We start from the raw sequence: 23818 nt of genomic DNA on the forward strand, positions 1-23818 counted from the left end.
CTTGCATGTGTGTGTTACACAGCAGTGAAGACACTTTTTTTTTTTTTTGGCATCCTGACAAATGAATAGGAAATTTTCATTCTTCTGAGGTTTCCTACCTCCCTCAGTTTTCAACTGTGTATTGTGTAACATGAGTGTATTGTGTAATATGAGTATTTTATATTTTTGCACTGTATACTTGCAGGTGTGATCTGACTGCATTTTCCTTGTGCTGACTCTTTAAGGCACTTTGGTGGGTTATTCACACTGCAGCACCTCATAGATACATTTCGCAAATGGTTTTTGTTTTTTTTTTTTAAGAGATTCATTCTGGCTTCCTCTTTTCTTAATCCATCATTTGAGGCTTTAGTTTGCAGTTTTCAGATAAAGCAGTTGCAATTAATTCATGATTTAGTTCACTGCATTTGTTGCAACAAACAAATGCAGGAAAGGGGATCAGCTTCTAATAACTCCAAATTTACTTTTTTATTATTTCCTCTTCTCCTCCTTTCTCCCAACACTGACCAACATCTGTTTCCCCACTTGCACTCAGTTTATGATTATGATAATGAGATTAACTCGAGGACTTCTAGCTGTTTAGCATTTTCCCTTGGGTTAATAAGAAATTAACTGAATTTTTGTTGTTACATTCTTAACGTGTTATCACAGAGTGTAGCTTGCAGCCCTACTCAAGAAATCAGTTTAGTAATACAAATTTTTTAAAAATTATTAACATTTTTAGATTTCCTAGAAGACTAGTTTGAAAAAGCTGCCTTAGGAATATTTTGAAATAAATTTTAAATTCACACTGATAAGATTTGAACTTCCTGCTCCTAATAAAATAAACAAGAAGCTACACTAAAACCTTGCATCGTTTCATTAATTTTTTACTGTAGCCATCCCTCAACAATTTTCTATACGTTCATTAACTCCATGGTGCTGCAGGCTTACCAGGAAGTGCAGATCCTAACATATATTATGGTATGGCTAGTAGTTGGAAGCATGGGGAATTCTCATCTCCCACTGCCAAAGTGCTAATGTTTGGCTTAGAGTTTGACATTTGACCGGAATGATTAGTAGCAATTTGACAAAAACACCATTAGGTTTCAGATTTCACTTTCAACCTTGAAATTACAGAAGCAAATACGAAGGCTCAAAAGCTCAGGTGCAAATGCTATGGTAAGGAAAGCGACCTGAAACATTTCCGCTGTTAAGTCCCTGATCCTGAAAACTGCTTCGTGCAGGTGTAAATACAAAGAGCAAATGCTCAGGTTTGTCTAAGAGTTAAGAAAGTAATTTAAGACCAGAGAAGTACCATTTACTGGTCAGGGTGTAGGCCTGGGAGACAGGAACCCTTGTCCTTGGTTTTGGATATGGCCATACTACTTCCATGGCCTAGGGCTGTTTCACTGTGCTCCTTCTCTCTCATCCCTCCCTCCGTCTATAAGACAGAGGTCTTGTCTACACACTGGAGTTGCCCTGATCAATTTAAAAACAGTTTTAAGATAAATCTAGTGGCACCAGTGCAAATCACCGTATAGACATTTTAATTTTTTGGTTTCTGACCAAAATATTTCCAATTACCTTAAATCCATCCTTAATTGATTTATGCTAAACCAAAATAAATCTGCTTTAAACTGAACTAAGAGTGTCCACATCCCTTGCGACAATAAAACTAAGATCAGTTAAAATCAGTTTCAGCGAACCCACAGCAGCTCTCTCATATAGCGGAGCCTAGAGATGATAATAAGACCACTCACAGTACTTTCTCCCTCACAAGGTTGTTCTGAGGGAATGTCTGCAGGGCATTCCAAAGATGAATAGTGCCATGGAAGTGTTAAGTGATATCAATAAACATAGGTTTTGCAGGACAAATCATTGCTATAGTAAAATCTGTGTATGTTACAAATTACAGTACAGTACCTTCTGTCATTCCCATGCCATTAGGGGGCTTGCAGTGCCCAGCATGGCTCACAACCCAAACTGGGTACCGCCGGTTTAGTCCATGGTATAATGCCCGTATGAAGGTCCTGTAATAGCCTGCCAGTCCTGGGTTACCTGACAAGAAAAACACACAAGTGTGTTCATGTTGATCTTACAACAACTGACAAACGACAACGCAGTTCTGTACAAAACAAACATTTGTTGCGTCTTCTTATGTCTCGTACCTCTGATATTTCTGTACACCTTATTTCACTACAGTACCAAACTGCTTCAATTCTACAGACCATGGGTACCGTATATTTTGACAAGTTGAGAGAGTAACCACAGTGAAAAGTGCATTGTTACCCACGCTGAAAGCAATAACTCTATTTCCATTGAAGGTCAAGCTACTTTCCCTGTCCATCCTCTTGATTTCGTTTAACTGTGTCTGAAAACTCATATAAATTATACTACCTTATATACTAACAAATACCAATGACAATATAAAGTTAGCTCTGGGGAAACCCACTGATGAGTGCAGAATGAAAGTATCACAATGATTTCTCCATATCACACTGATGTAGATACTAGACGTTCTGCTACTCCATTCTCTGAAACGTCATAACATTCCTTTATCTCTTTAAAAGCTGATGTGTCACATTGGGAATGTGAAGGTATTTCTTGGTCCAGTAGAAGAATGAGACATTTTTAGATCATGCCCACGCTGGCAGCTCATTAGATTGCATGAAATCTGTTGTGCATGCAACCTCAACTTTGGTATTTCCTGCCTTTTCAGTGATTAATTTTGCAACTTTTGTGTTATATTAACATAATTATTTCACACGAAGGGTTATGTTATTTAGATGAATGTCGCTGCTTGGGGATGGCAATGCAGCACCTCAATGCCTATAAACTAGAAGCAGCTTTCAAGTATATTTCAAGATGAAGCACCGTAATATATATTTTTTATATATCACAATACTTATTTAAAAATGCAGGCTGGTATTTTCAAATACTCCACGGAACTAACTCCCATTGAAACTGAATGGGATTTAGATGCCTATCTCCCTGAGGGGCCTTTGAAAATTCCATTCACAATATTTATTGTTTTTAGGGACATAGCGTGAAACCCAAACTCAACGTTCACTAATTCCATTTCTCAGGTTAAACTTCCAGCCTTTGGTGACTGAGAAATTCAGAATAAAGCCCATTAAAAATGCAGAGTGCACCATGACATTAAGGGTATATCAGCAAGTCTTCCTTCAATAGCACTTAAAGTGTGGGTGCTATCAGCAGAACACCACTTAGAGCTTCTCTGCAGACAAAAATTGTACAACAGTAACTACACCAGTACAGTTATACCAGTACAGCCATATTTACATAGATGCAGTTACGCTAGTATAAAGGCGCCGGAAGGGAAATAATCCTGGTATAAGGCTCCTTTATATCAGCATAACTGCGTGCACACTAAGGGTTGTGCCTGTACAATTATTCTGATAAAAATACCCACACGCCTAAGCAAAATAGTTTTACAGGTACAAAAATTGTGTGTAGATCAGATCTAAGTTCATTCCATCTCCTTTTCTTTCTGTGCTGCATATTTTCATTTATTTTAAAGCTCTCACTTTAGCCCTTTTATTCTTCAAGTATTATACAGTAAATACACTGCCCTGCAAAGAGGTGTTCCCTAGAAAATATGTTGAATGTGCACTTTCTTTTTCACTTATCTCTAGCTAATTGCTTGCGCTAGGTCTGACTGTTTGAAGTTTAATAGAAGTACTATTCTAAAAATAAATGTATTGTTACTAAACTGTACAGATCTAAACAGACTTCACTCAACACGATTTTGTGTATTCAAGCCCATGATGTTCAATAGCAAAATTACAATGCAAACCGATAAAAATATTGTGTGTATAATCAAAGAAGCACTACTAGGTTTATATTAGCATCTGGAAAAAAATGATTAGGAAAAGTTAAAAATGTGTCCATTTCTAAATGTCTCGATTCTATACAACTGAGCTACATCATACATGTCAAATAAAACAAAAAAACACAAAACAAAAAAAAGGATTTTTGATTAAACAATTATTTATGAGAAAATAAAAAAAGATGCAAAAATATATACTACCGAAATGCTTTAATTATACAGCACTCCTTAAAAATGCTTCATGTAGAGAGGTAGAAAGATATTGAAAAGGACTCTAGGCACCACTTGACAAACATCTTGAACTCATGTTACAAAAAAGGAAGCCTGTCTTTCAGCAAGATGGAAGATGAAAGAAGCTACCCAAAGATATAGTGTATCTGGTCACTGAGAAATGTTCCTGCATTATACTTCAACTCTGAAATACAATGCATTAAGGTGTTTTATGGTCAAGGAATCCAGTTAACCTCAAAGCAGATATTTTCCTCTCCGAATGCTTCCAATATCCATTTTCAACCCGTTTCTATTTTCTTTATTAACTCAAAAACAACTAAAGAGAAAAAAAACAATCTTACAATGTCCAGAGCTTTTACACATTCTCTCCCATCATCAACTAGGGCAGCTAGTATGAAAGTATTCTCATGCTTCAGTCACCCGCTGAAGAATAGTGAAAGTTTGAAGTGTTTATAGGGTTGTTGTCAGGCTGTGTTAAATCCTCTCTATAGCTCATGGCACCTGTGACTAATGCCTTTCTGAGACAAAGGAGATTTCTATCCTCTGATAAATGGAGCTGCTACCTGAAGTTTATTTTAGACAGAGAAGAGAGATAAGACTCATAAAAAGCAGGCAACTGCGCCCCACCCCGAACGCTCATTATAAGCACCTGCTCAGGATAAAAGAAATACTGTGCAGTCAATTGTTAAAATAGCTACTGATACTTAAAAATGTCTTGCAAGGGTAGAAATGAGAACCATTGCCACAAAGTGAGCTTCTTAATAAGAGAAATCAACAGCATGTCAAGGTTTTAACCAACAAAAAGCAAACTGAGAATAGTTAGCAGCTAGTAGTTAGTAGTAGAGAAATTCCATAGTGAACTGAAGAATAGTTATAAGCAAAATGCTTACTGAGCTTTCAGTTCCAATGGAGTTGCTCCAGATTTGCAGCAGTGTAACTGCCAGCAGAGAATAGCACCTCACTCACGATCGAAAAGCCACAATGCCGAAGCCTCAGAAGTGGTGCAAAATGGAAGCCTCTCAGAGTATGTCTACAATGCACCTGGGTAGACGGACACACACGGAGCACGTCTACAGCCCGAGCCCGGGTAGACAGACACACACTAGCTCTGCTCAAGCTAGCATGCTTGAGTATAGCAGTATGACTGGGGTAGCACAGGCAGTAACTTGGGCCAGCTGCTCAAGTACATAACAAGGGGGTTGAGGAGGGCTCATGCTCAGGTGGCCAGCCTGAGCTGCCACCTATGACACCCCAGCTACACCGTTATATCCAGCATGCTAGCTCAAGCAGAGCTAACGTGTCTGTCTACCCACACTGGGAAGCACACTCCCAGCTTCACCGGAGACAAATTTAAGCATCCAGTTAAGGGTAACATTTGCAATCCCCAAGCCAGTGGAGTTTACTACCTATTGTATTTCAAACTTCTACACCCCAGCATAATGTTCAGCAGCTTTACCTAGTCAGGTGTCTGTTAGTAAAGGAGGATTTTTTGGGGACCGGGTTGTTGTTTTTAGTGCAAAAGGAATCTAAGCAAAACATTTTCATGCATCACAATTACAAGGTAACAAATGTTTCCTAGGCAGGAGGATCATATCAATGAAAGACAATGAGTTTTAGTCTGTGCATTGGTTTGTGACCAAAATTGTAGTTTTAGGAGCTCTTCTGCTGCAACCAAAATATTATCTAATTAAACAATTTAAATTTTATTTACTTTGTGGGATGAATTGCCAAAGTTTATTACGATAAATGCTCCTGGAGCAATGCACTACTGCTCATTTGTCCATTCCACAGATTTTCCAATAGCATCAAAACAAAAACCATGCAGCATATCTCAATTTCTTTATCCCAGCAAGTAACAGTTGAAAAATGGAAACCCTGAGTGAATGCAATATGCTGTATCAACTTTCACCATTTGCGGGGTACTCAAGTTTATTTAAGCAACACATCATTTCTCAACCACCTCAGGGCAACTGAATCATTCATGTATGGTGGTAGTTTCAAGTTCCAAAGACTAAGCAATAGGAAGAAGTACATATTAAGCAGATGTCCCCAACTGTGCTTTCTTTGTTATGGTTTTTATATTTTCAAAAATATCAAATCAATTATTGATAAGGAGTGAACACAACAGAAACAAATATTTTGATTTTGTTTTCTTGGATTAGATTACAAGTTTGATTGATAAAGGTACCACTGTTCACGGGAATACTTAGACTTCCGTCAGATGTTTGACTTGGTATAGCACAGCATTTTGATTAATAAATAGAACGATATAAAATTGACACACATTAAATGAATAAAGAGCTGGCTAACTGATAGACCTCAGAATGTAATTGCAAATGGGGAATCATCATCTAATGCAGTGTTTCCCAAACTTGGGATGCCGCTTGTGTAGGGAAAGCCCCTGGCGGGACGGGATGGTTTGTTTACCTGCTGCGTCCGCAGGTCCGGCCGATCGCAGCTCCCACTGGTCGCGGTTTGCTGCTCCAGGCCAATGGGAGCTGCTGGAAGAGGCACGGGCCGAAGGATGTGCTGGCTACCACTTCCCGCAGCTCCCACTGGCCTGGAGCAGTGAACTGCGGCCACTGGGAGCTGCACTTGGCCAGACCTGCGGACGTGGCTGGTAAACAAACTGGCCCGGCCTGCCAGGGGCTTTCCTTACACAAGCGGCATCCTGAGTTTGGGAAACACTGATCTAATGGATGTTTCTAGTGGGGTCCTGCAGGGATCAGTTCTTGGTCCTGCGCTAGTGAACATTTTTATTAGTGACCTGGAAGAAAACAAAACCATTGATAAAGTTTGCAGATGGCACAAAAACTGGGGGAGTAGAAATAAACTCTCATTTTCATAGGATTTATGGCCAGAAGGAACTATCATATCATCTAGTCTGACCTTCTGTATAAGACAGGCCAGAGAATTCCACCCATTTACCCCTGCATTTAGCTCAATAAACTTTTGCATGGCTAAAGCCTATCATCCAGACATACATTCAGTCTTGATTTAAAGATCTCAAGAGATGGAGAATCATCACCTCCCTTGGTAATTTGTTCCAATTGTTAATCACTCGCATTGTTAGAAAGGTGTGCTTTATTTTTAATTTAAATTTGTCTGGCTTTAACTTTCAGACATGAGTTCTTGTTATGTCATTCTCCGGTAGATTAAAGAGCCCTTTAGTATCTGGTATTTTCTCCCCATGGTATTTAGCTATGAGGTCTGACAATTTACACCATCTGGAGTTCTGCCCCAATGTTTCGTTGATAAACAATAGCAATGCTGCCACACAACCTCAAACAAACGGATCAGGCCTTAAAGGGAAACAGAGGTTTCCATGACATGCTGGGCAAAGGACTTGCAAATAAAATATATCAAATGCATATTATATTTATGCAAATGATCATCATAATTAGCTCTTGTCAATTAACTTTCATTTCTTACCTGTATGCACATACAAGGGCATGGAAGGGACCTCAGGAGGTCATCTAGTCCAACCGCCTGCTCAAAGCAGGACCAATTCCCAAATAGATTTTTGCCCCAGATCCCTAAATGACCCCCCTCAAGGATTGAACTAACAACCCTGGGTTTAGCAGGCCAATGCTCAAACCACTGAACTTGTGTTGTTGACTGGTCAGTTCGTAACTCTGGTGTCCGTTACGCTCAGGTTCTACTGTAGCATTCTGGAAAAATATTCCAAATGACTAATTGTGAATGCCCTTTAAACATTTCCAAATAATCTTTTCTAGGTTTACTAGTCCCTGACCAAAAAGCACAATAACTGACTTCAAAGCTAGAACTCAGTTTATCTGTTTGTTTTTTAAAATAAAATCATCACACAAAAGATAAAATTAGGAGGCCAGTAAATGTGATGTAGAGTGTTACTTAGGATGTGGCTAGATCCTACTCCTTTCAAACGGCCTGATCCAAAATCCACTGAGGCCAATGGGAGTCTTCCCAAACTTGTTGGGTCCTAAGCCAGTGGGAGCGTTGCCACTGGCTTTAATGAAGCCGAATCAGATCTAAGGGGAATCAATCTTCACATACAAGGGCATGGAAGGGACCTCAGGAGGTCATCTAGTCCAACCGCCTGCTCAAAGCAGGACCAATTCCCAAATAGATTTTTGCCCCAGATCCCTAAATGACCCCCCTCAAGGATTGAACTAACAACCCTGGGTTTAGCAGGCCAATGCTCAAACCAAATTTGCAGATGAACTGGAGCTCAGCAGTTTCTCTTTGAAGTCTGGTCCTAAAGTTTTTTTGCTGTAGGATGGCCACCTTAAGATCTGCTATTGTGTGGCCAGGGAGGTTGAAGTGTTCTCCTACAGGTTTTTGTATATTGCCATTCCTAATGTCTGATTTGTGTCCATTTATCCTTTTCCTTAGAGACTGTCCAGTTTGGCCGATGTACATAGCAGAGGGACAGCAAAAAAACTTTAGGACCAGACTTCAAAGAGAAACTGCTGCGCTCCAGTTCATCTGCAAATTTGACACCATCAGCTCAGGACTAAACAAAGACTGTGAATGGCTTGCCAATTACAGAACCAGTTTCTCCTCCCTTGGTTTTCACACTTCAACTGCTAGAACAGGGCCTCATCCTCCCTGATTGATCTAACCTTGTTACCTCTAGCTTGCTTCTTGCTTGCTTATATATACCTGCCCCAGGAAATTTCCACCACTTGCATCCGAAGAAGTGGGTATTCACCCACGAAAGCTCATGCTACAAAACGTCTGTTAGTCTATAAGGTGCCACAGGATTCTTTGCTGCTTTTATTAGTGCTTGTGAAATCCTTTGACCTGATGAAGCCCGGGTACTAGAAATGGGTACTAAAACCTAAAACTGAGCGATGGAAAGACATGATGAAAATGCAAGTTATTGTTTATTATGAGTTTTTACTTCTTTAGGAATAACTATGGAGTGCTGTCCATTATATATACTAGCATACTCATTGGGGAGCACTGCAACACACAGGTACAGGAGAAGGAAAGAATAGATTGGCAGCTTTGACTTTGAATTTTTAGCTTAATCAGTGTTTCACAATTTGAACATTTAAAAAAAAATCATGGGTCAGATTTATCCCAGGCATAACTCCATGACTCCTACAGGCTTATACCAGGGGATGAATGAGGGCTGGCCTATGCATTAATTAGATTCAGAGAGTGGAAGACATGTTTACTTTCTGTGACTTAAAGAGATCAGCAGGTCAAAGTATTAAATGTCACTTCAGATCTGTATCAGCTCAGGCACTTCCAGCAGCAGTGACCAGGAAGGAAGAACTACATTATATACTGATACTGCAGTTACTAACATTTTAAACTTCTTATGTATGCAAGATGTTGACTCCACCAAAACTGAATTCCCTCCACAGCCAGATCTAACAGCAGGTAGTTTCCTCTTTCCTTCTGCTTCATGGGCCAACTGATGGGACACATTCCATTGTTTAAAAAACATCTCCCTGGCTAAGGATGGCTCGAAAATTCTTAAAGTTTTATATTATAATAAAGGGGCTTTTCCCTCTCCTGTCTCTGATGTGTTGCCCAGCCAATCCTGCAGCAGCTATCCTTCCAAAAGGTTCCACAGTCAAGGACCCACTCCATTGGCAGAGGCCATCCAAACTGCAGAGGGAGAAAATGCATTAAGTTTTCAATGCAAAATGTGGATCCCTCAGATTTGGTAGAGGGAGAACCTAGCAAAGCACAGATGTCACTCACCCTTCTGGTCACTGCCCTACCCTCTCAAACTTGACAAAGCCCAATCTCTGCAGGGCCCCATCAGAAGGATTTCTGCAGCACTGGGGAAGGAAACAAAAGTAGCATCCGAACTCAGGTTGACAGAGGCCTCTTTCTGCCCGAGGAAGAAGGAAACATGGAATATGCATAGCCTATTTTTAATGAAAGATTTTTTTTCTTGTCTTGAAACGCAGTGGAAGCTGGTGTGATGACTCAGCTGAAACAAAGCACAGCAACAGTCAGATTATACAGTATTACTCAAATATTTAGCACTCTTAGGACCTGATCCAAAAGCCAATGAACTCAATGGAGTCTTTCCAGTGAAGCCCATACAGTGCTTGTCACGTGTAGCTCTCAAAGCACTTAATACAAGAGGATAAGTGTAATTATTCCCATTTTACTCATGAGGACAGACGTAAAGTGACTTGCCCAAGGCCTCATAACAAGTCATGGCATTAGTAGGCACATAACCCAGGTTTCTCAATCCATTACCTGTCCACAACGCTTATTAAAGTTCTGCAAAGTGAGTATTGTGTCATTATATTTATGCAAATTAAGTCTACCCGCGGTTGTACTGTGGAAGGGCTGATCAAAGAAAGCACATTGTTTTGATTAAAAATAATATAAATTGGCACAGAAAATAGGTATAAGATCATGAACTGCCCTCCTAATATCAGAGGGGTAGCCATGTTAGTCTGAATCTGTAAAAAGCAACAGAGTCCTGTGGCACCTGCTAGACTAACAGCTGTATTGGAGCATAAGCTTTCGTGGGTGAATACCCACTTCGTCAAACGCATGTGACATAATTTCTAGTGCAGATCCTTTAGAAAAACATTCAACCTTAATTTAAAAATTGTCACTGATTGGGAATCCACCATGACCTTCGGTAAATTGTTCCAATGGTTAGTTACTTTCACTGTTAAAAATTTATACCTTATTTCCAGTCTGAATTTGTCTAGTGTCAACTTCCAGCCCTTGGATCATGTTATAGCTTTTCTTTGCTAGATTGAAAAACCCATTATTATACATTAGTTCCCAATGGAGGTACTTGGGGACTGTGATCAGGACTCCCCTTAACCTTCTCTTTGTTAAGCTACATAGATTTAGCTCCTCTCTGAACCCTCTCCAAGTTATCAACATCCTTCTTGAATTGTGGACACCAGAACTGGACATAGTATTCCTGCAGCAACTGCATCAGTGCCAAATACAGAGGTAAAATAACCTCTCTAATTCTACTTGAGATTCCTCTGTTTATGCATCCTACGATTGCATTAGCTCTTTTGGCCACAGCATCAATCTGGGAGCTCATGTTCATCTGATTATCCTCCATGATCCCCAAATCTTTTTCGGCGTTACCGCTTCCCAGGATAGAGTCCCCCATCCTGTAAGCATGGCCTACATTCCTTTTTCCTAGAGGTATACATTTAACATTTCACCATATTAAACTGCATATTATTTGCTTGAGCCCAGCTTACCAAGTGATCCAGATAGCTCTGAATTAGTGACCTGTATTCTTCATTATTTATCACCTTCCAAATGTTTGTGTCATCTGCAAACTTTATCAGTGATGATTTTATGTTTTCTTTTACGAAAGTAATAAAAATGTTAAATAGCACAGGACCAAGAACCACTGTGGGACCCCACTAGAAACACACCCGTTCGATGGTGATTCCTCGTCCACAATTACATTTCGAGAGCTATCAGTTAGCCAGCTTTAATATGCGCCATGTTAATGGTGTATCTTTATAAATGATGAAGCGTTGCTGCTTGGGGGCAGAACGAAGAATTACCCTGGCTTTTTGTTGTTGTCTGTTTCCCCTCATTTATAAGTTTGCAAAATTCAATCATTTGCAATACCTCTCAGTTGGCATGGGAATCAGCAGGATGCTATCTGTACTGTATATGTCACAGTAGCAGAGAATTGTGTTCTTAATAACTTAACTATCTATTTCCCTCAACTGTAATTGTGGAAGGCGGGGGGAAGGAGGAGGAAGTTATTTTCCTCTCCAGGGGGTATTTGACCAGCATGAATTCTCTGGTCATTAACTTGAAGCACTGAACTGTGCTGAGTCATCCGTTCCCTTTGGTTGTTTCATTTAAGTACAAATATCAAAATGCCAGAGAACAGTAGGGGTTCTTTTCCCGTTGTCAATCAGTCCCTTCCTGTCGCTCCTCTGCAGTACTAGTAATGGCACGTTATGTTTAAAGTACACAAGAAGAGCCACATTCTGATATCAGCAAAACCACTAGAGCCAATGGACTAAATTTACCCCAACTTTCTTAAGGTCCACAAACATCAGGAAGCCTGCTAAGGGGCAACTGGGGCTGCATAATATGGTCTCAACCTCTCTGGTGCCCCACAGTGCGTCATGTACTAGGTGCAGCATCCACTAGCAAAACTGCCCTGGAGGAAACCAAACCAAAGTTGACTTTCTCTGGCAGAAGCCACGAGGGATGCCAGAACTGGAGCAATCACTGCCCTCTTGTGGGATGCTGGAGTGCTATAGTGTCATCCCTGCCTCCTCCATCCCTTCTAGATGTCTGGTAGTGTGTCTTTGCACCACAGGTTCCAAGGCAAGTACTGTAGGTGCTCCAAGCTCTAGGATCTCTAGGCTCTAGCATCAGCTCGGCCCCACTATGCCAACTATTTCCAAATGCCACACTTCTCCCAGGGCCACCAGACCCTGTGTGACACACTCCTCCCCACATGGCAAGGAACCTCTCTTCTGGAGAATCACCATCCATCCCCGCACAGCAGAAGAGATTAATTCTTGGCAGAGTCATTACACTGCCTTCAGCTGACCTATGACTGCTCAGCAGATTAATCACAGCAGAAATACTAACTGCCCTGAACATTACTGTGTGGAGAATCCCCTTGCCAGTCCCCAACATAATTCTCTGGGTACGCAGTAAACACCAAAAAAGTACCAGAAGGAAAGAACATAAGAACGGCCATATTGGGTCAGACCAAAGGTCCATCTAGTATGTTGTCTTCCGACAGTGGCCAATGCCAGGTGCTTCATAGGGATATTAAAAGAACTGAGGTTTAGGAGCCGAGTCAGCCATGTTTAATGATGGGATATCTATGTAGCGGTCTCAGCAGTATAGCCAGTCAGGAAGGATGAGTCAGCAGTTAGGGTGCTAATCTGGGAGACCTGGGTTAAATTATTTTCTTTGCCACAGACTTCCTGAGTAACATTCAGCAACTCATTTAGCCTCTCTGTGCCTCAGTTCCCCCTCTGTAAAATGGGGATAATAGCACTTCCCTTCCTCAGAGGGCTGCTGTGAGAATAAATACATTAAAGATTGTGAGGCACTCGGATATCACAGTAAGAGGGGTCAATACTTAGGGTAAATACAGAGAGCACAGTACTGAGAGATCAGTTAGCACGTGTCCATATAAAAACAAGCAGGTTCCTTTGGCCTCACATTTACTCAGCCAAAGATATAAAAATCTGAACAGAACAGGACATTATTTTACCCTGTAAATGCAAAGCATCCGTAAGTTATTTAAACATCAACAGCAACTGCACTTATGTAGGTTTCATCAGAGACTCTCAAAATCACTTTACAAACATTATTTAACTCAGCCACACAGATAATTATTATCCCTATTTTATGGATTGAGTAGTTGAAGCACAAAAGGACTGTGATTACTGCTATTTTTACTGAGTGCCTTTAGCGTATCTGGTGTTGTTCACAGATCCAAGGATCTTCTGCTACTACTACAAAAAAAGTCAGACAATACACTACACAACAGCTTCATGAGAACATGGGTGATAGTCCAATCTTGGGATCAGCAGAGCAGATGCCTTTGGAGGAGGGGAGAGATGTGTTATTGTTATATTGTACTGGGGGAATTATGTTTTTATTTTTAATTTGTTACTTAATAATGTCACTGAACATTATTATTTACAACTTAGATATCACACTTGAGAATTGGGCAATAGATATGCTTTGCAGAGAAACTTTTTTAAGGCACAATCTGAATAAAGGAAGGAGCCCATTTGGCATGATAAAATAGCCTGAAGCCGATCAACCATTCTGTTACATTCAGCCTCCTTACACTCCACTGGTAATGTCTGAAAACAGACTTTCATGAAGTATAACTATTACAAAAAAAGAGTTTGATTAAGTTTATATATGCCTTCAGTAACTGCTTGCACCTCGTGTAGTGCATTCTAGAGATGATTTTCTCTTTGTTTGCAGCAAAAAAGTTTCCCAAAACGATACATAAATTTATGCTAATCTTTCAAACAGCTCCATCTTCTGGCATATCCATTCAACACTACATTCAAAAATCATGACTCACTTATTATCAGTTGTTAATTTTGTTTGGTTTGTAATAAACGGTGTCTGCAAAACATATGGTGAGAACTGTGAACAATAAACATCTGACTGTGAGTGCTTCTGTAGCAATCTCTGAAGGGAAGGAAAGAGAAACTTCACTTTCATCACTCAACACCAAGGGTTGATTGTACAGACAGTTGTCAGAACAACAAGCGCTCAAGAAAAAAATATTGATATAACTCCCAAATAGCATGAAGGGGCAATTCTGCCACCCTTACTCATCCTGATTATTATTCACTTTTCTATGCCCTGGCTGATGAAAGTACTTAAGCACATGCTTAACTTTAATCACGTGAGAAAAAACATTTTAACTTCAATGGGTCTCCTCATATGCTTAAGATTAGGCATGTGCTTAAGTGTCTTGCTGAATCAGGGATGACAGGGGCCTGATTCAAAGTGCACTAAAGCCCTGCATATAATGAATAATGTGTGAAAGCAGCTGACTGGATTTTATCCAGCAATCTCTGATATTCCTTACCCTTTCCTCTTTGAAAAGTTGAAATCCGGAGCAAGCGAAAATAAAAGGTTATTCAAATTGTATTGAAATATATTTCCATTTTTGTACATTATCGAATGGAAGTGAAGGCTTTAAAAAGTACTTCACTTTAAATGAGAATTTACTAAAATTAAAAACATTTTACTTTGAGGATGACAAGTGACTAAAGCCCTCAATCCTGCAAAGACAAATTTACTCAGGTGAATATTCCCACTGGCTACTAATACGAGTAGAATTACACACATCCCTAAGTGCTAGCAGAATGAGGATCTAAGCCCTCAAAACATCTTTGCAGTGCATGTCAATCTTTTGTTGCACAGAAAACCATAAGCAGCTGTCATGTGACAATCTTGGATTAAGAAGAGCTCCCTAAAAGGCTAAATCTTACAATGAAAAAAGAAATTTAATACTACCAAATCACTGCATGTACTGGTAAAACAATATCATGATCCAATAACCTAGGAGCAATCCAACTGCAAACAAGCAGATCAGGAAACTTGGCAAGTAAGAGAGAATTCTACATGCACAGCAAAGAATAAACATCTGAAAAGATTCTTGTATATTAATGCATTAAACTTGTGCAAGCACACCTTACCACAAAAAATGTTATGATTTACATTACGCATTATCAACCATGAATTAAACTTCCTGGTATAAAACCACAAAGATGACAAAACTGCCCTATTTACATCAATGAAATCAAGAGTTAGGATGTTTGGAATGGAGCTATTACAAAGTACTCCTGCAATGAAATGTAAGGAAAGCTTTGTGAAGACTGAGCTAAACAGCATAGAGGTTATGTAAGTTTGTAATCTATTTATTTACTAAGTTGCGTGTTTTATAAATACACATGCATAAATAGACAGATTTTCTTAGAACAAGAACTTTCCATCAAACTCCGTGGGCCCCAGTTCAATGAAGCCAAATGAGTTAAATATTGCTATTGTAGATGGTACATGCCACTGCTAATTTTACACTAAACCAACTCCGCAAAATAAATTTTTCATGACTTTGTCTGATGCTATCCCCTAGAATGAGCAATAGCAAATATACATAACTTTACTACTGTGAATCTCACAGATTTCAATGGGACAGGTATATGGTAGTACAATTGAACATATGCATAAGCATCTGCAGAATCTACGTCTAATTGTGTCTTTTTTTCAGAAGAGTATACTGCAGTAAAAGTGTTCATACTAAATCAGTCTGGGCTTTGCCTACAGTGGGGAAAAGTACTGAGTTAGAGAATGCATTAACTAACCTAACGCGACGTTAAACAAATTTTGCACCAAATGTGGATAAGGACAATCCTATTTAAAAATGCATCAGCTGGTCATGGTTACATTAGGATTAACTTCACTAAAGTCTATGTATTTTAATGGCTGTAAGACACTGTCCATGGGTTTAATCCTGCAACACTGAAGTCAATGAAACTTTCGCTATCAACCTCAATGAGTGCAGGATCAGGCAGTATTTTTGAATCACCTTCCATATTTACAAGTCAAAGCTGGGAGCAATTTGACTCTTTATGTATGGTTTTGATTAAACAATGAAAAGGAAATAAATATACAGGACATATTCCCAAATCCCCTGCAAAGCTTGGGCCAGTTGCCATTGACTCCATTGGGAGCAGGAGCAGGGTCCTTAGCATTTTAGTATCTTTCCTTTCTGTACTCTAAAAACAGTTTGATTTGATTACACATAAAACAAGTCATATGCTGGAAATTTATTAGACTGGAAAAGTATGCACCAGATCATTCTAATAAGCAGAACAATGAATCATCATCTACATTAGAACTAACTATATTCGGTTCAGACCAGCGAGTGCCTGGCTCCACATCCTCTGCTTCTAGGGCGAGACTCACCCTTCAGCTCTTGCCTGGATTTTCCTTTCATCAACCCACTACTCAGCCACCCTTTTGCCCTTTCTTGCACTGCCTCACCCTATAAAAGGAACCGAACAATAAATACAAACCTTTCAAGTGTGAAAATTCCAGTGCTGGGAAATAATTATTTATCATTTTGTGGCTCAAACAGTTTACAAAAGCTAGTGGGAGAACAGGGTGGACGGGGGAACTCACCTAATTCTGAATGTTTATGTCTGTGAATATATTGCAAGGTGATCAGAGATCCCAGATTTTTTCAAGGCCTGCTCCAGTGTCTTAGATGTTCCACAGTTAATAGAGATTTTGTTGAATTATATACATAGGCCAACACTAAAGCAGAAAACTTACAGTGACAGAAAGGTTGAATTATGAAAAATAAAATTGATATTACATTAAATCAGCTAAACTACATTGAACAGGTGGTCAGAGCAAGGGGTGTGTCTCCTGTTCTTGGCTTTGCCACTGACTTACTTCTCCATGTCTCGGTTTACCCATCTATGATACGGATATAATACCATTTTATAAACTTCCCACAGGAATTTTGTGATGTTAATTTATGTTTTTAAAACCTTGGAAGAAAGGTAGAGAATTGTAAATTACTGCTATTGGAACATTATAAACTACAAAGTAAAGAAAATAATCCAAGGAGGAAAAGTTATAAGTAGAGCTGGTCAAAAAAAAAAATTTAGATTAAAAATTTTTTTCAATAAATTGGAAATGAAAAATGTACCTGTAGATGAGCGCTTCATCGCTCGCGGTACAAATCAGCCAGAGACCTCTTACTTTGCAAACCCCAGTGTCCTTTTATTTCCCTGTGTTCATTCCCACCACCATCTATATACAACTCTGTACAATTCAATAGGAGTTCAGTAGCCACCCAGGGGACAGCTTGTTCCTACTGCTAGCTAGGAGCAGCAGTTCCTCACTCCTCCTGTTCCCCTTGATGGCAGGTGTACTAGCAGGTTCTAAGCTAACAGGGGCTGGTTCAGTGCCTCTTAGGCCAGTACACTGTTACAGTACCCATTGCCCTGCACGCACACTTTTTTTCTTTCCTCCCATCCTTTCTCCTCTCTGCCCTTCCCCCCACCCTCTGGTTTTCCTGCTGAATTCAACAGAATGAATGATGTTGGGGAATTTTGTTTGTTTCATTTTCTTTCTTCCTTTTGCAGCTTTGCAGTTTTTGAAAGTTTCTTCAACTTTGGACAACCTGCAGCTTGTTAAAAAAAGAAAGAAAAAAACCCTGGACATCATTTATTCTATTGTATCCAACAGTAAAATTAAAAAGAAGGAAAGAGGAAAAGCATTGGGGAGTTGAAAAAAATAAAATAAAACAAAACAAAACTGAAAGATCAAAAGATATAAACATTTTGAGAAAAATCTTCAAGAAAAGTTTTAGGCACCAAAACATCATTCCATTTCTAAATCCATGGAACAAAGATGATTTCAACATATACTGCCAATTTTTTTCATTTTTCGACCTGCTCCAGTCTGTAGCTAATGGAAACGAAGAATGAAAACCATCCTAAAAATTAATCATAGATAGGACCACATGCTATATTTCAGATTCAAAGTAAAGCTTTCCCAACTTTAGGGGAATTCTCATCTTGCTCTCAGATATGCATATGATCCCAATACTGTAGCATCTTAGCACTTCTCAGCCTTCAGTGTATCTTCACTGGAGCCCTGTGAGGCAGGGAAATGCCTTTATCCCCATTTTACAGGTGGTGAATGGAGGCTAATAATAATTACTATTATTAGTGTACTGTGAACTACAAGAAAAAGTTATAAGTAAGACTAATGCCCAAATCCTCAAAGGTATTTAGGTGCCTAATGCCTATTGAAATCAATGGAAATTAGGCTCATAACCACCTTCTGAAGATCTCAATTTAAGTGACTTGGCCAAAATCATGCAGAAAGTCTGTAGTAGAGCAGGGGACTGAATCCAGGTCTCCCAAACCCCAGGTAAATGCCTTAAAAAGCAGACTACCCTTCCTGATCCAATTTGCATGTTCAGCAGGATAAGAGCTCTCCTTTGGAATAACAGTGTGGGCAAGTACCGCAAGGTACAGTGACTAAAGTGAAATCCCTGCAAGTTGCGTGGGCCCTTTTTAAAGACACCATAATAGAGGCCCAACTTCAATGTATACCCCAAATTAAGAAAAACAGTAAAAGAACTAAAAAAGAGCCACCGTGGCTTAACAACCATGTAAAAGAAGCAGTGAGAGATAAAAAGACTTCCTTTAAAAAGTGGAAGTCAAATCCTAGTGAGGCAAATAGAAAGGAGCACAAACACTGCCAACTTAAGTGCAAGAGTGTAATAAGAAAAGCCAAAGAGGAGTTTGAAGAACGGCTAGCCAAAAACTCCAAAGGTAATAACAAAATGTTTTTTAAGTACATCAGAAGCAGGAAGCCTGCTAAACAACCAGTGGGGCCCCTTGACGATGAAAATACAAAAGGAGTGCTTAAAGAGGATAAAGTCATTGCGGAGAAACTAAATGGATTCTTTGCTTCAGTCTTCACGGCTGAGGATGTTAGGGAGATTCCCAAACCTGAGCTGGCTTTTGTAGGTGACAAATCTGAGGAACGGTCACAGATTGAAGTGTCACTAGAGGAGGTTTTGGAATTAATTGATAAACTCAACATTAACAAGTCACCGGGACCAGATGGCATTCACCCAAGAGTTCTGAAAGAACTCAAATGTGAGTCTTGGAACTATTAACTAAGGTTTGTAACCTGTCCTTTAAATCGGCTTCGGTACCCAATGACTGGAAGTTAGCTAATGTAACGCCAATATTTAAAAAGGGCTCTAGGGGTGATCCCGGCAATTACAGACCGGTAAGTCTAACGTCGGTACCGGGCAAATTAGTTGAAACAATAGTAAAGAATAAAATTGTCAGACACATAGAAAAACATAAACTCTTGAGCAATAGTCAACATGGTTTCTGTAAAGGGAAATCGTGTCTTACTAATCTATTAGAGTTCTTTGAAGGGGTCAACAAACATGTGGACAAGGGGGATCCGGTGGACATAGTGTACTTAGATTTCCAGAAAGCCTTTGACAAGGTCCCTCACCAAAGGCTCTTAGGTAAATTAAGCTGTCATGGGATAAAAGAAAAGGTCCTTTCATGGATTGAGAACTGGTTAAAGGACAGGGAACAAAGGGTAGGAATAAATGGTAAATTCTCAGAATGGAGAGGGTAACTAGTGGTGTTCCCCTAGGGTCTGTCCTGGGACCAATCCTATTCAATTTATTCATAAATGATCTTGAGAAAGGGTAAACAGTGAGGTGGCAAAGTTTGCAGATGATTCTAATCTACTCAAGTTAGTTAAGACCAAAGCAGACTGTGAAGACCTTCACAAAGAGCTCACAAAACTAAGAGATTGGGCAACAAAATGGCAAATGAAATTTAATGTGGATAAATGTAAAGTAATGCACATTGGAAAAAATAACCCCAACTATACATACAACATGATGGGGGCTAATTTAGCTACAATGAGTCAGGAAAAGATCTTGGAGTTATCGTGGATAGTTCTCTGAAGATGTCACGCAGTGTGCAGAGGCGGTCAAAAAGCAAACAGGATGTTAGGAATCATTAAAAGGGGATAGAGAATAAGACTGAGAATATATTATTGCCCTTATATAAATCCATGGTACGCCCACATCTCGAATACTGTGTACAGATGTGGTCTCCTCACCTCAAAAAAGATATTCTAACACTAGAAAAGGTTCAGAAAAGAGCAACTAAAATGATTAGGGGTTTAGAGAGGGTCCCATATGAGGAAAGATTAAAGAGGCTAGGACTCTTCAGTTTGGAAAAGAGAAGACTAAGGGGGGACATGATAGAGGTATATAAAATCATGAGTGATGTTGAGAAAGTGGATAAGGAAAAGTTATTTACTTATTCCCATAATACAAGAACTAGGGGTCACCAAATGAAATTAATAGGCAGCAGGTTTAAAACAAATAAAAGGAAGTTCTTCTTCACGCAACGCACAGTCAACTTGTGGAACTCCTTACCTGAGGAGGTTGTGAAGGCTAGGACTATAACAATGTTTAAAAGGGGACTGGATAAATTCATGGTGGCTAAGTCCATAAATGGCTATTAGCCAGGATGGGTAAGAATGGTGTCCCTAGCCTCTGTTCGTCAGAGGATGGAGATGGATGGCAGGAGAGAGATCACTTGATCATTGCCTGTTAGGTTCACTCCCTCAGGGGCACCTGGCATTGGCCACTGTCGGTAGACAGATACTGGGCTAGATGGACCTTTGGTCTGACCCGGTACGGCCTTTCTTATGTTCTTATGTTCTTAAGCACTCCTTTCCTGGGGTTTTGCTTTATTAAACAAAAAACAATAAATTCTCTTCCCAGGGATCCTCTCTCAGGACTACTCAGACCTAGATCAGAGGTGGGCAAACTACGGCCTGTGGACCACATCCGGCCCGCGGGACCGTCCTACCCAGCCCCCGAGCTCCTGGCCCGGGACGCTAGCCCTGGCCCCTCCCCCACTGTTGCCTCTCCCCCGCAGCCTGAGCTCGCTTGCTCCACCACCGGCGCATGCTCTGGGAGGCGGGGCTTTGAGATCCTGGGGCAGCGCAGCTGCGGAGCCCGGCCTGACCCGGTCTCTGTGCTGCGTGGCAGCAGCGGCGACGGCGTGGCCTGGCTCCAGCCGGGCGGTGCGGCTGTAGCGTCGTCATCCACCAGTTCTCCAAGCAGTGCAGTAAGGGGGCAGGGAGCAGAGGAGGGTTGGTTAGAGGGCAGGGGAGTTCGGGGTAGTGGTCATGGGGAGGGAGGGTGGATAGGGGTTGGGGCGGTCAGGGGAGGGAATAGAGGGTTGAATGGGGGCAGGGGTCCCAGGGGGCAGTCAGAAAGGACGGGGGGGTTGGATGAGGGAGCGAGGGGCACTCAAGGGACAGGGAGAAGGGGTGGTTGGATGGGGCAGGGGTCCGGGAGGGCCATCAGGAATGAGAGGAGGGGTTGGATGGGGCAGTCAGTGGTAGGAGTCCCGGGAGGGAGCGGCGGCAGATAGGCCGGGACATGACCCCATCTCCTAACCTGCCCTCAATACAACTTACAAAACCCGATGCGGCCCTCAGGCAAAAAGTTTGCCCACCGCTGCCCTAGATCTTCCTTCCCCCAGAGAGAAACAGCTGCCTAACAACTCACATGCCTTTAGATTTCGAAGAGTTACTACTTTAACGTCTATGGAATGTAGCCACCTTATCTGACATCCACACCTCAAATGCTCTGTGTTCCGTGGAACACTTCATGTTTTGTCCAAAATACATATACAGGTCCCACGTGCTGTAAGGAGGAGGAATCAACTTTTTTTTTTTTTTTTTTGAAGATCAGTATTTATTTTGAATCTTGTGACTACTATATAAGATTTTCTTACCATTCTTAATGCTTTTAGCATTTGATTAATGCTCCTCGTAGTCCAGGACTCGAGCGACTTGGCACGAGTGGAGGTTTGCCAGGCCGTCTACTTGGCAGCCTCCTTCTCCTGGGTCAACAGCTCTAGCCTGGTGGTTGGGGATGGGTGGCAGGCAAGCTCCCTCCCACCTGCACTTCAGGCCATCCAGTGGAGCACTGGTCCACTGCTCTATCTCGGCGTTTACCTTTCTGCCACGCATCCGTCTCCACCGGAAAACTGGTACGGTTTAATGGGCAGGGTGACGGAGCTGCTCCGGAAGTGGACAGGACTACTACGGCGCCTCTCCCTCCGAGGGAGGGCACTGGTGCTTAATCAACTAGTCCTGTCCATGCTCTAGTACAGGCTCAACACCCTGGTCCCGGACCCGACCTTCCTGGCCAACCTCCGGATGGTGATTCTGGAGTTCTTTTGGCCAGGGCTGCACTGGGTCCCTGCAGGTGTCCTCCACCTGCCCCTGGGGGGGGTGGGAAGCAGTGTCTACACACTCAGGCCCATGTCTTCCGCCTCCAGGTCCTGCAGAGGTTCCTGTATGGTGCAGGAAGTCTGGTGTGGACAGTATTGGCGCACGCCTTCCTGCGCCGCTTCCGAGGGCTCCGATACGACTGGCAGCTCCTTTATCTCGACCCAAGGGGTCTTCCACGAGACCTCTCTGGGCTGCAGGTCTTCTACCAGGACCTCCTCCGAACCTGAAAGCTGTGCTCAGAGACCAGGTCCGTGGCGGCCACCGAGGGGGCAGATCTCCTCGCAGAGCCCCTGCTATACAACCCCCCAGCTCTGTGTGCAGGTGGCGGAGTCCCCCGCGGTGCGCCAGAGGTTGGTCCCGGCAGAAGTCACCAGAATTGGAGACCTCCTGGACTACGACCGGGGAGACTGGCTAGATCCCCTGACGCTCGCTCAGAGCATGAGGCTCTCCGGGCTCTTCAGGTCTCGTCCTCCCCAGCGCGGTTTACCCCTATCCTGGACACCTGCCCCTTTTGCGGCGTGAGGAAAACCCTGGCACACATTTACGTGGAGTGTGCCAGGCTGCAGCCCCTATTCCGGCTCCTCACAAATATTTGTTATGATTTTAGTTGCACTTTTCCCCTCACCTATTTATATATGCACCCCTATCCGTGGCCCCACACTGCCACGGGACCTCCTGGTCAACCTCCTCCTGGTCCTGGCTAAAACGGCAATTTATAAAACCAGGGAGAGGCGGTTGGCCGATGGGGTCTCCTATGACTGTGGGGCCTATTTCCGATCCTCTGTCCATTCACGCATCCGGGCAGAGTTCCTCTGGGCGGCGTCCATTGGCTCCCTTGATGCCTTGCCTTTGAGGAGCAGTGGGCGCTGTCCGGGGTTCTCTGCTTGGTGTCCCCATCAGGCTCCCTTCATTTGACCCTTTGACCTCACTCCTGTCCCTGTTATCTCATTAGTTGTCGCCCAGAATCATTCGGTTTCCAGGCCCAGTGGATCCTTCCTTTAGACTGGGGGGAGGTCCCAGAGCCCGCCCACCTCCTGGATCCCAAAAGGAATTCACATGCCTCAGTAGGTCAGCCCAGTATCAGCCCCTGCTACTAGACTGGGACATTTCATGCTAACAATGCCAGCTTGTTACTGTTAATTACAAATGGAAAACTGTTACATTTCTTAAAAGCTTACAGCGATAATGGAAAGATTTCTAGATATTTCAGATTATTATTTCTGCAGTTATACCAACTCTCATGTTTTTACCATGTCTCTCAGAATGTTTGGTGTTAGATCCTGGAGGGATGAATCTCAGCTCATTAAAAAAAATAATCTTATGGTTGGAGAGAAATGCTTGACAGTGTGAAACCTCAAAGACCAAGAATCAGAAGGCAAATCAAAAGACCTCATTAAAAAAAAAATCTATTTT

The 23818-nt window shown here is 41.7% G+C and overlaps 1 protein-coding gene across 4 annotated transcripts in view; it reads right to left on the reverse strand.

Moving 5' to 3' along the window:
• Nucleotides 1-23818, reverse strand: part of LDAH (lipid droplet associated hydrolase) — a 193231-nt gene that overhangs the window by 139197 nt on the left and 30216 nt on the right. For all 4 annotated transcript variants that reach the window (XR_005597012.1, XM_039532565.1, XM_039532563.1 and 1 more), the window contains exon 3: nucleotides 1903-2037. Coding sequence is in view for 3 of the 4 variants with exons in the window: in XM_039532563.1 (XP_039388497.1) it covers nucleotides 1903-2037 (135 nt within the window). In the remaining variant the exon portion in view is untranslated. The remainder of the gene's footprint in view (nucleotides 1-1902; nucleotides 2038-23818) is intronic.

This window comes from Mauremys reevesii, linkage group 3 (genome assembly GCF_016161935.1).
Source record: "Mauremys reevesii isolate NIE-2019 linkage group 3, ASM1616193v1, whole genome shotgun sequence".
In the NCBI taxonomy this organism is placed as follows: domain Eukaryota; kingdom Metazoa; phylum Chordata; order Testudines; family Geoemydidae; genus Mauremys; species Mauremys reevesii.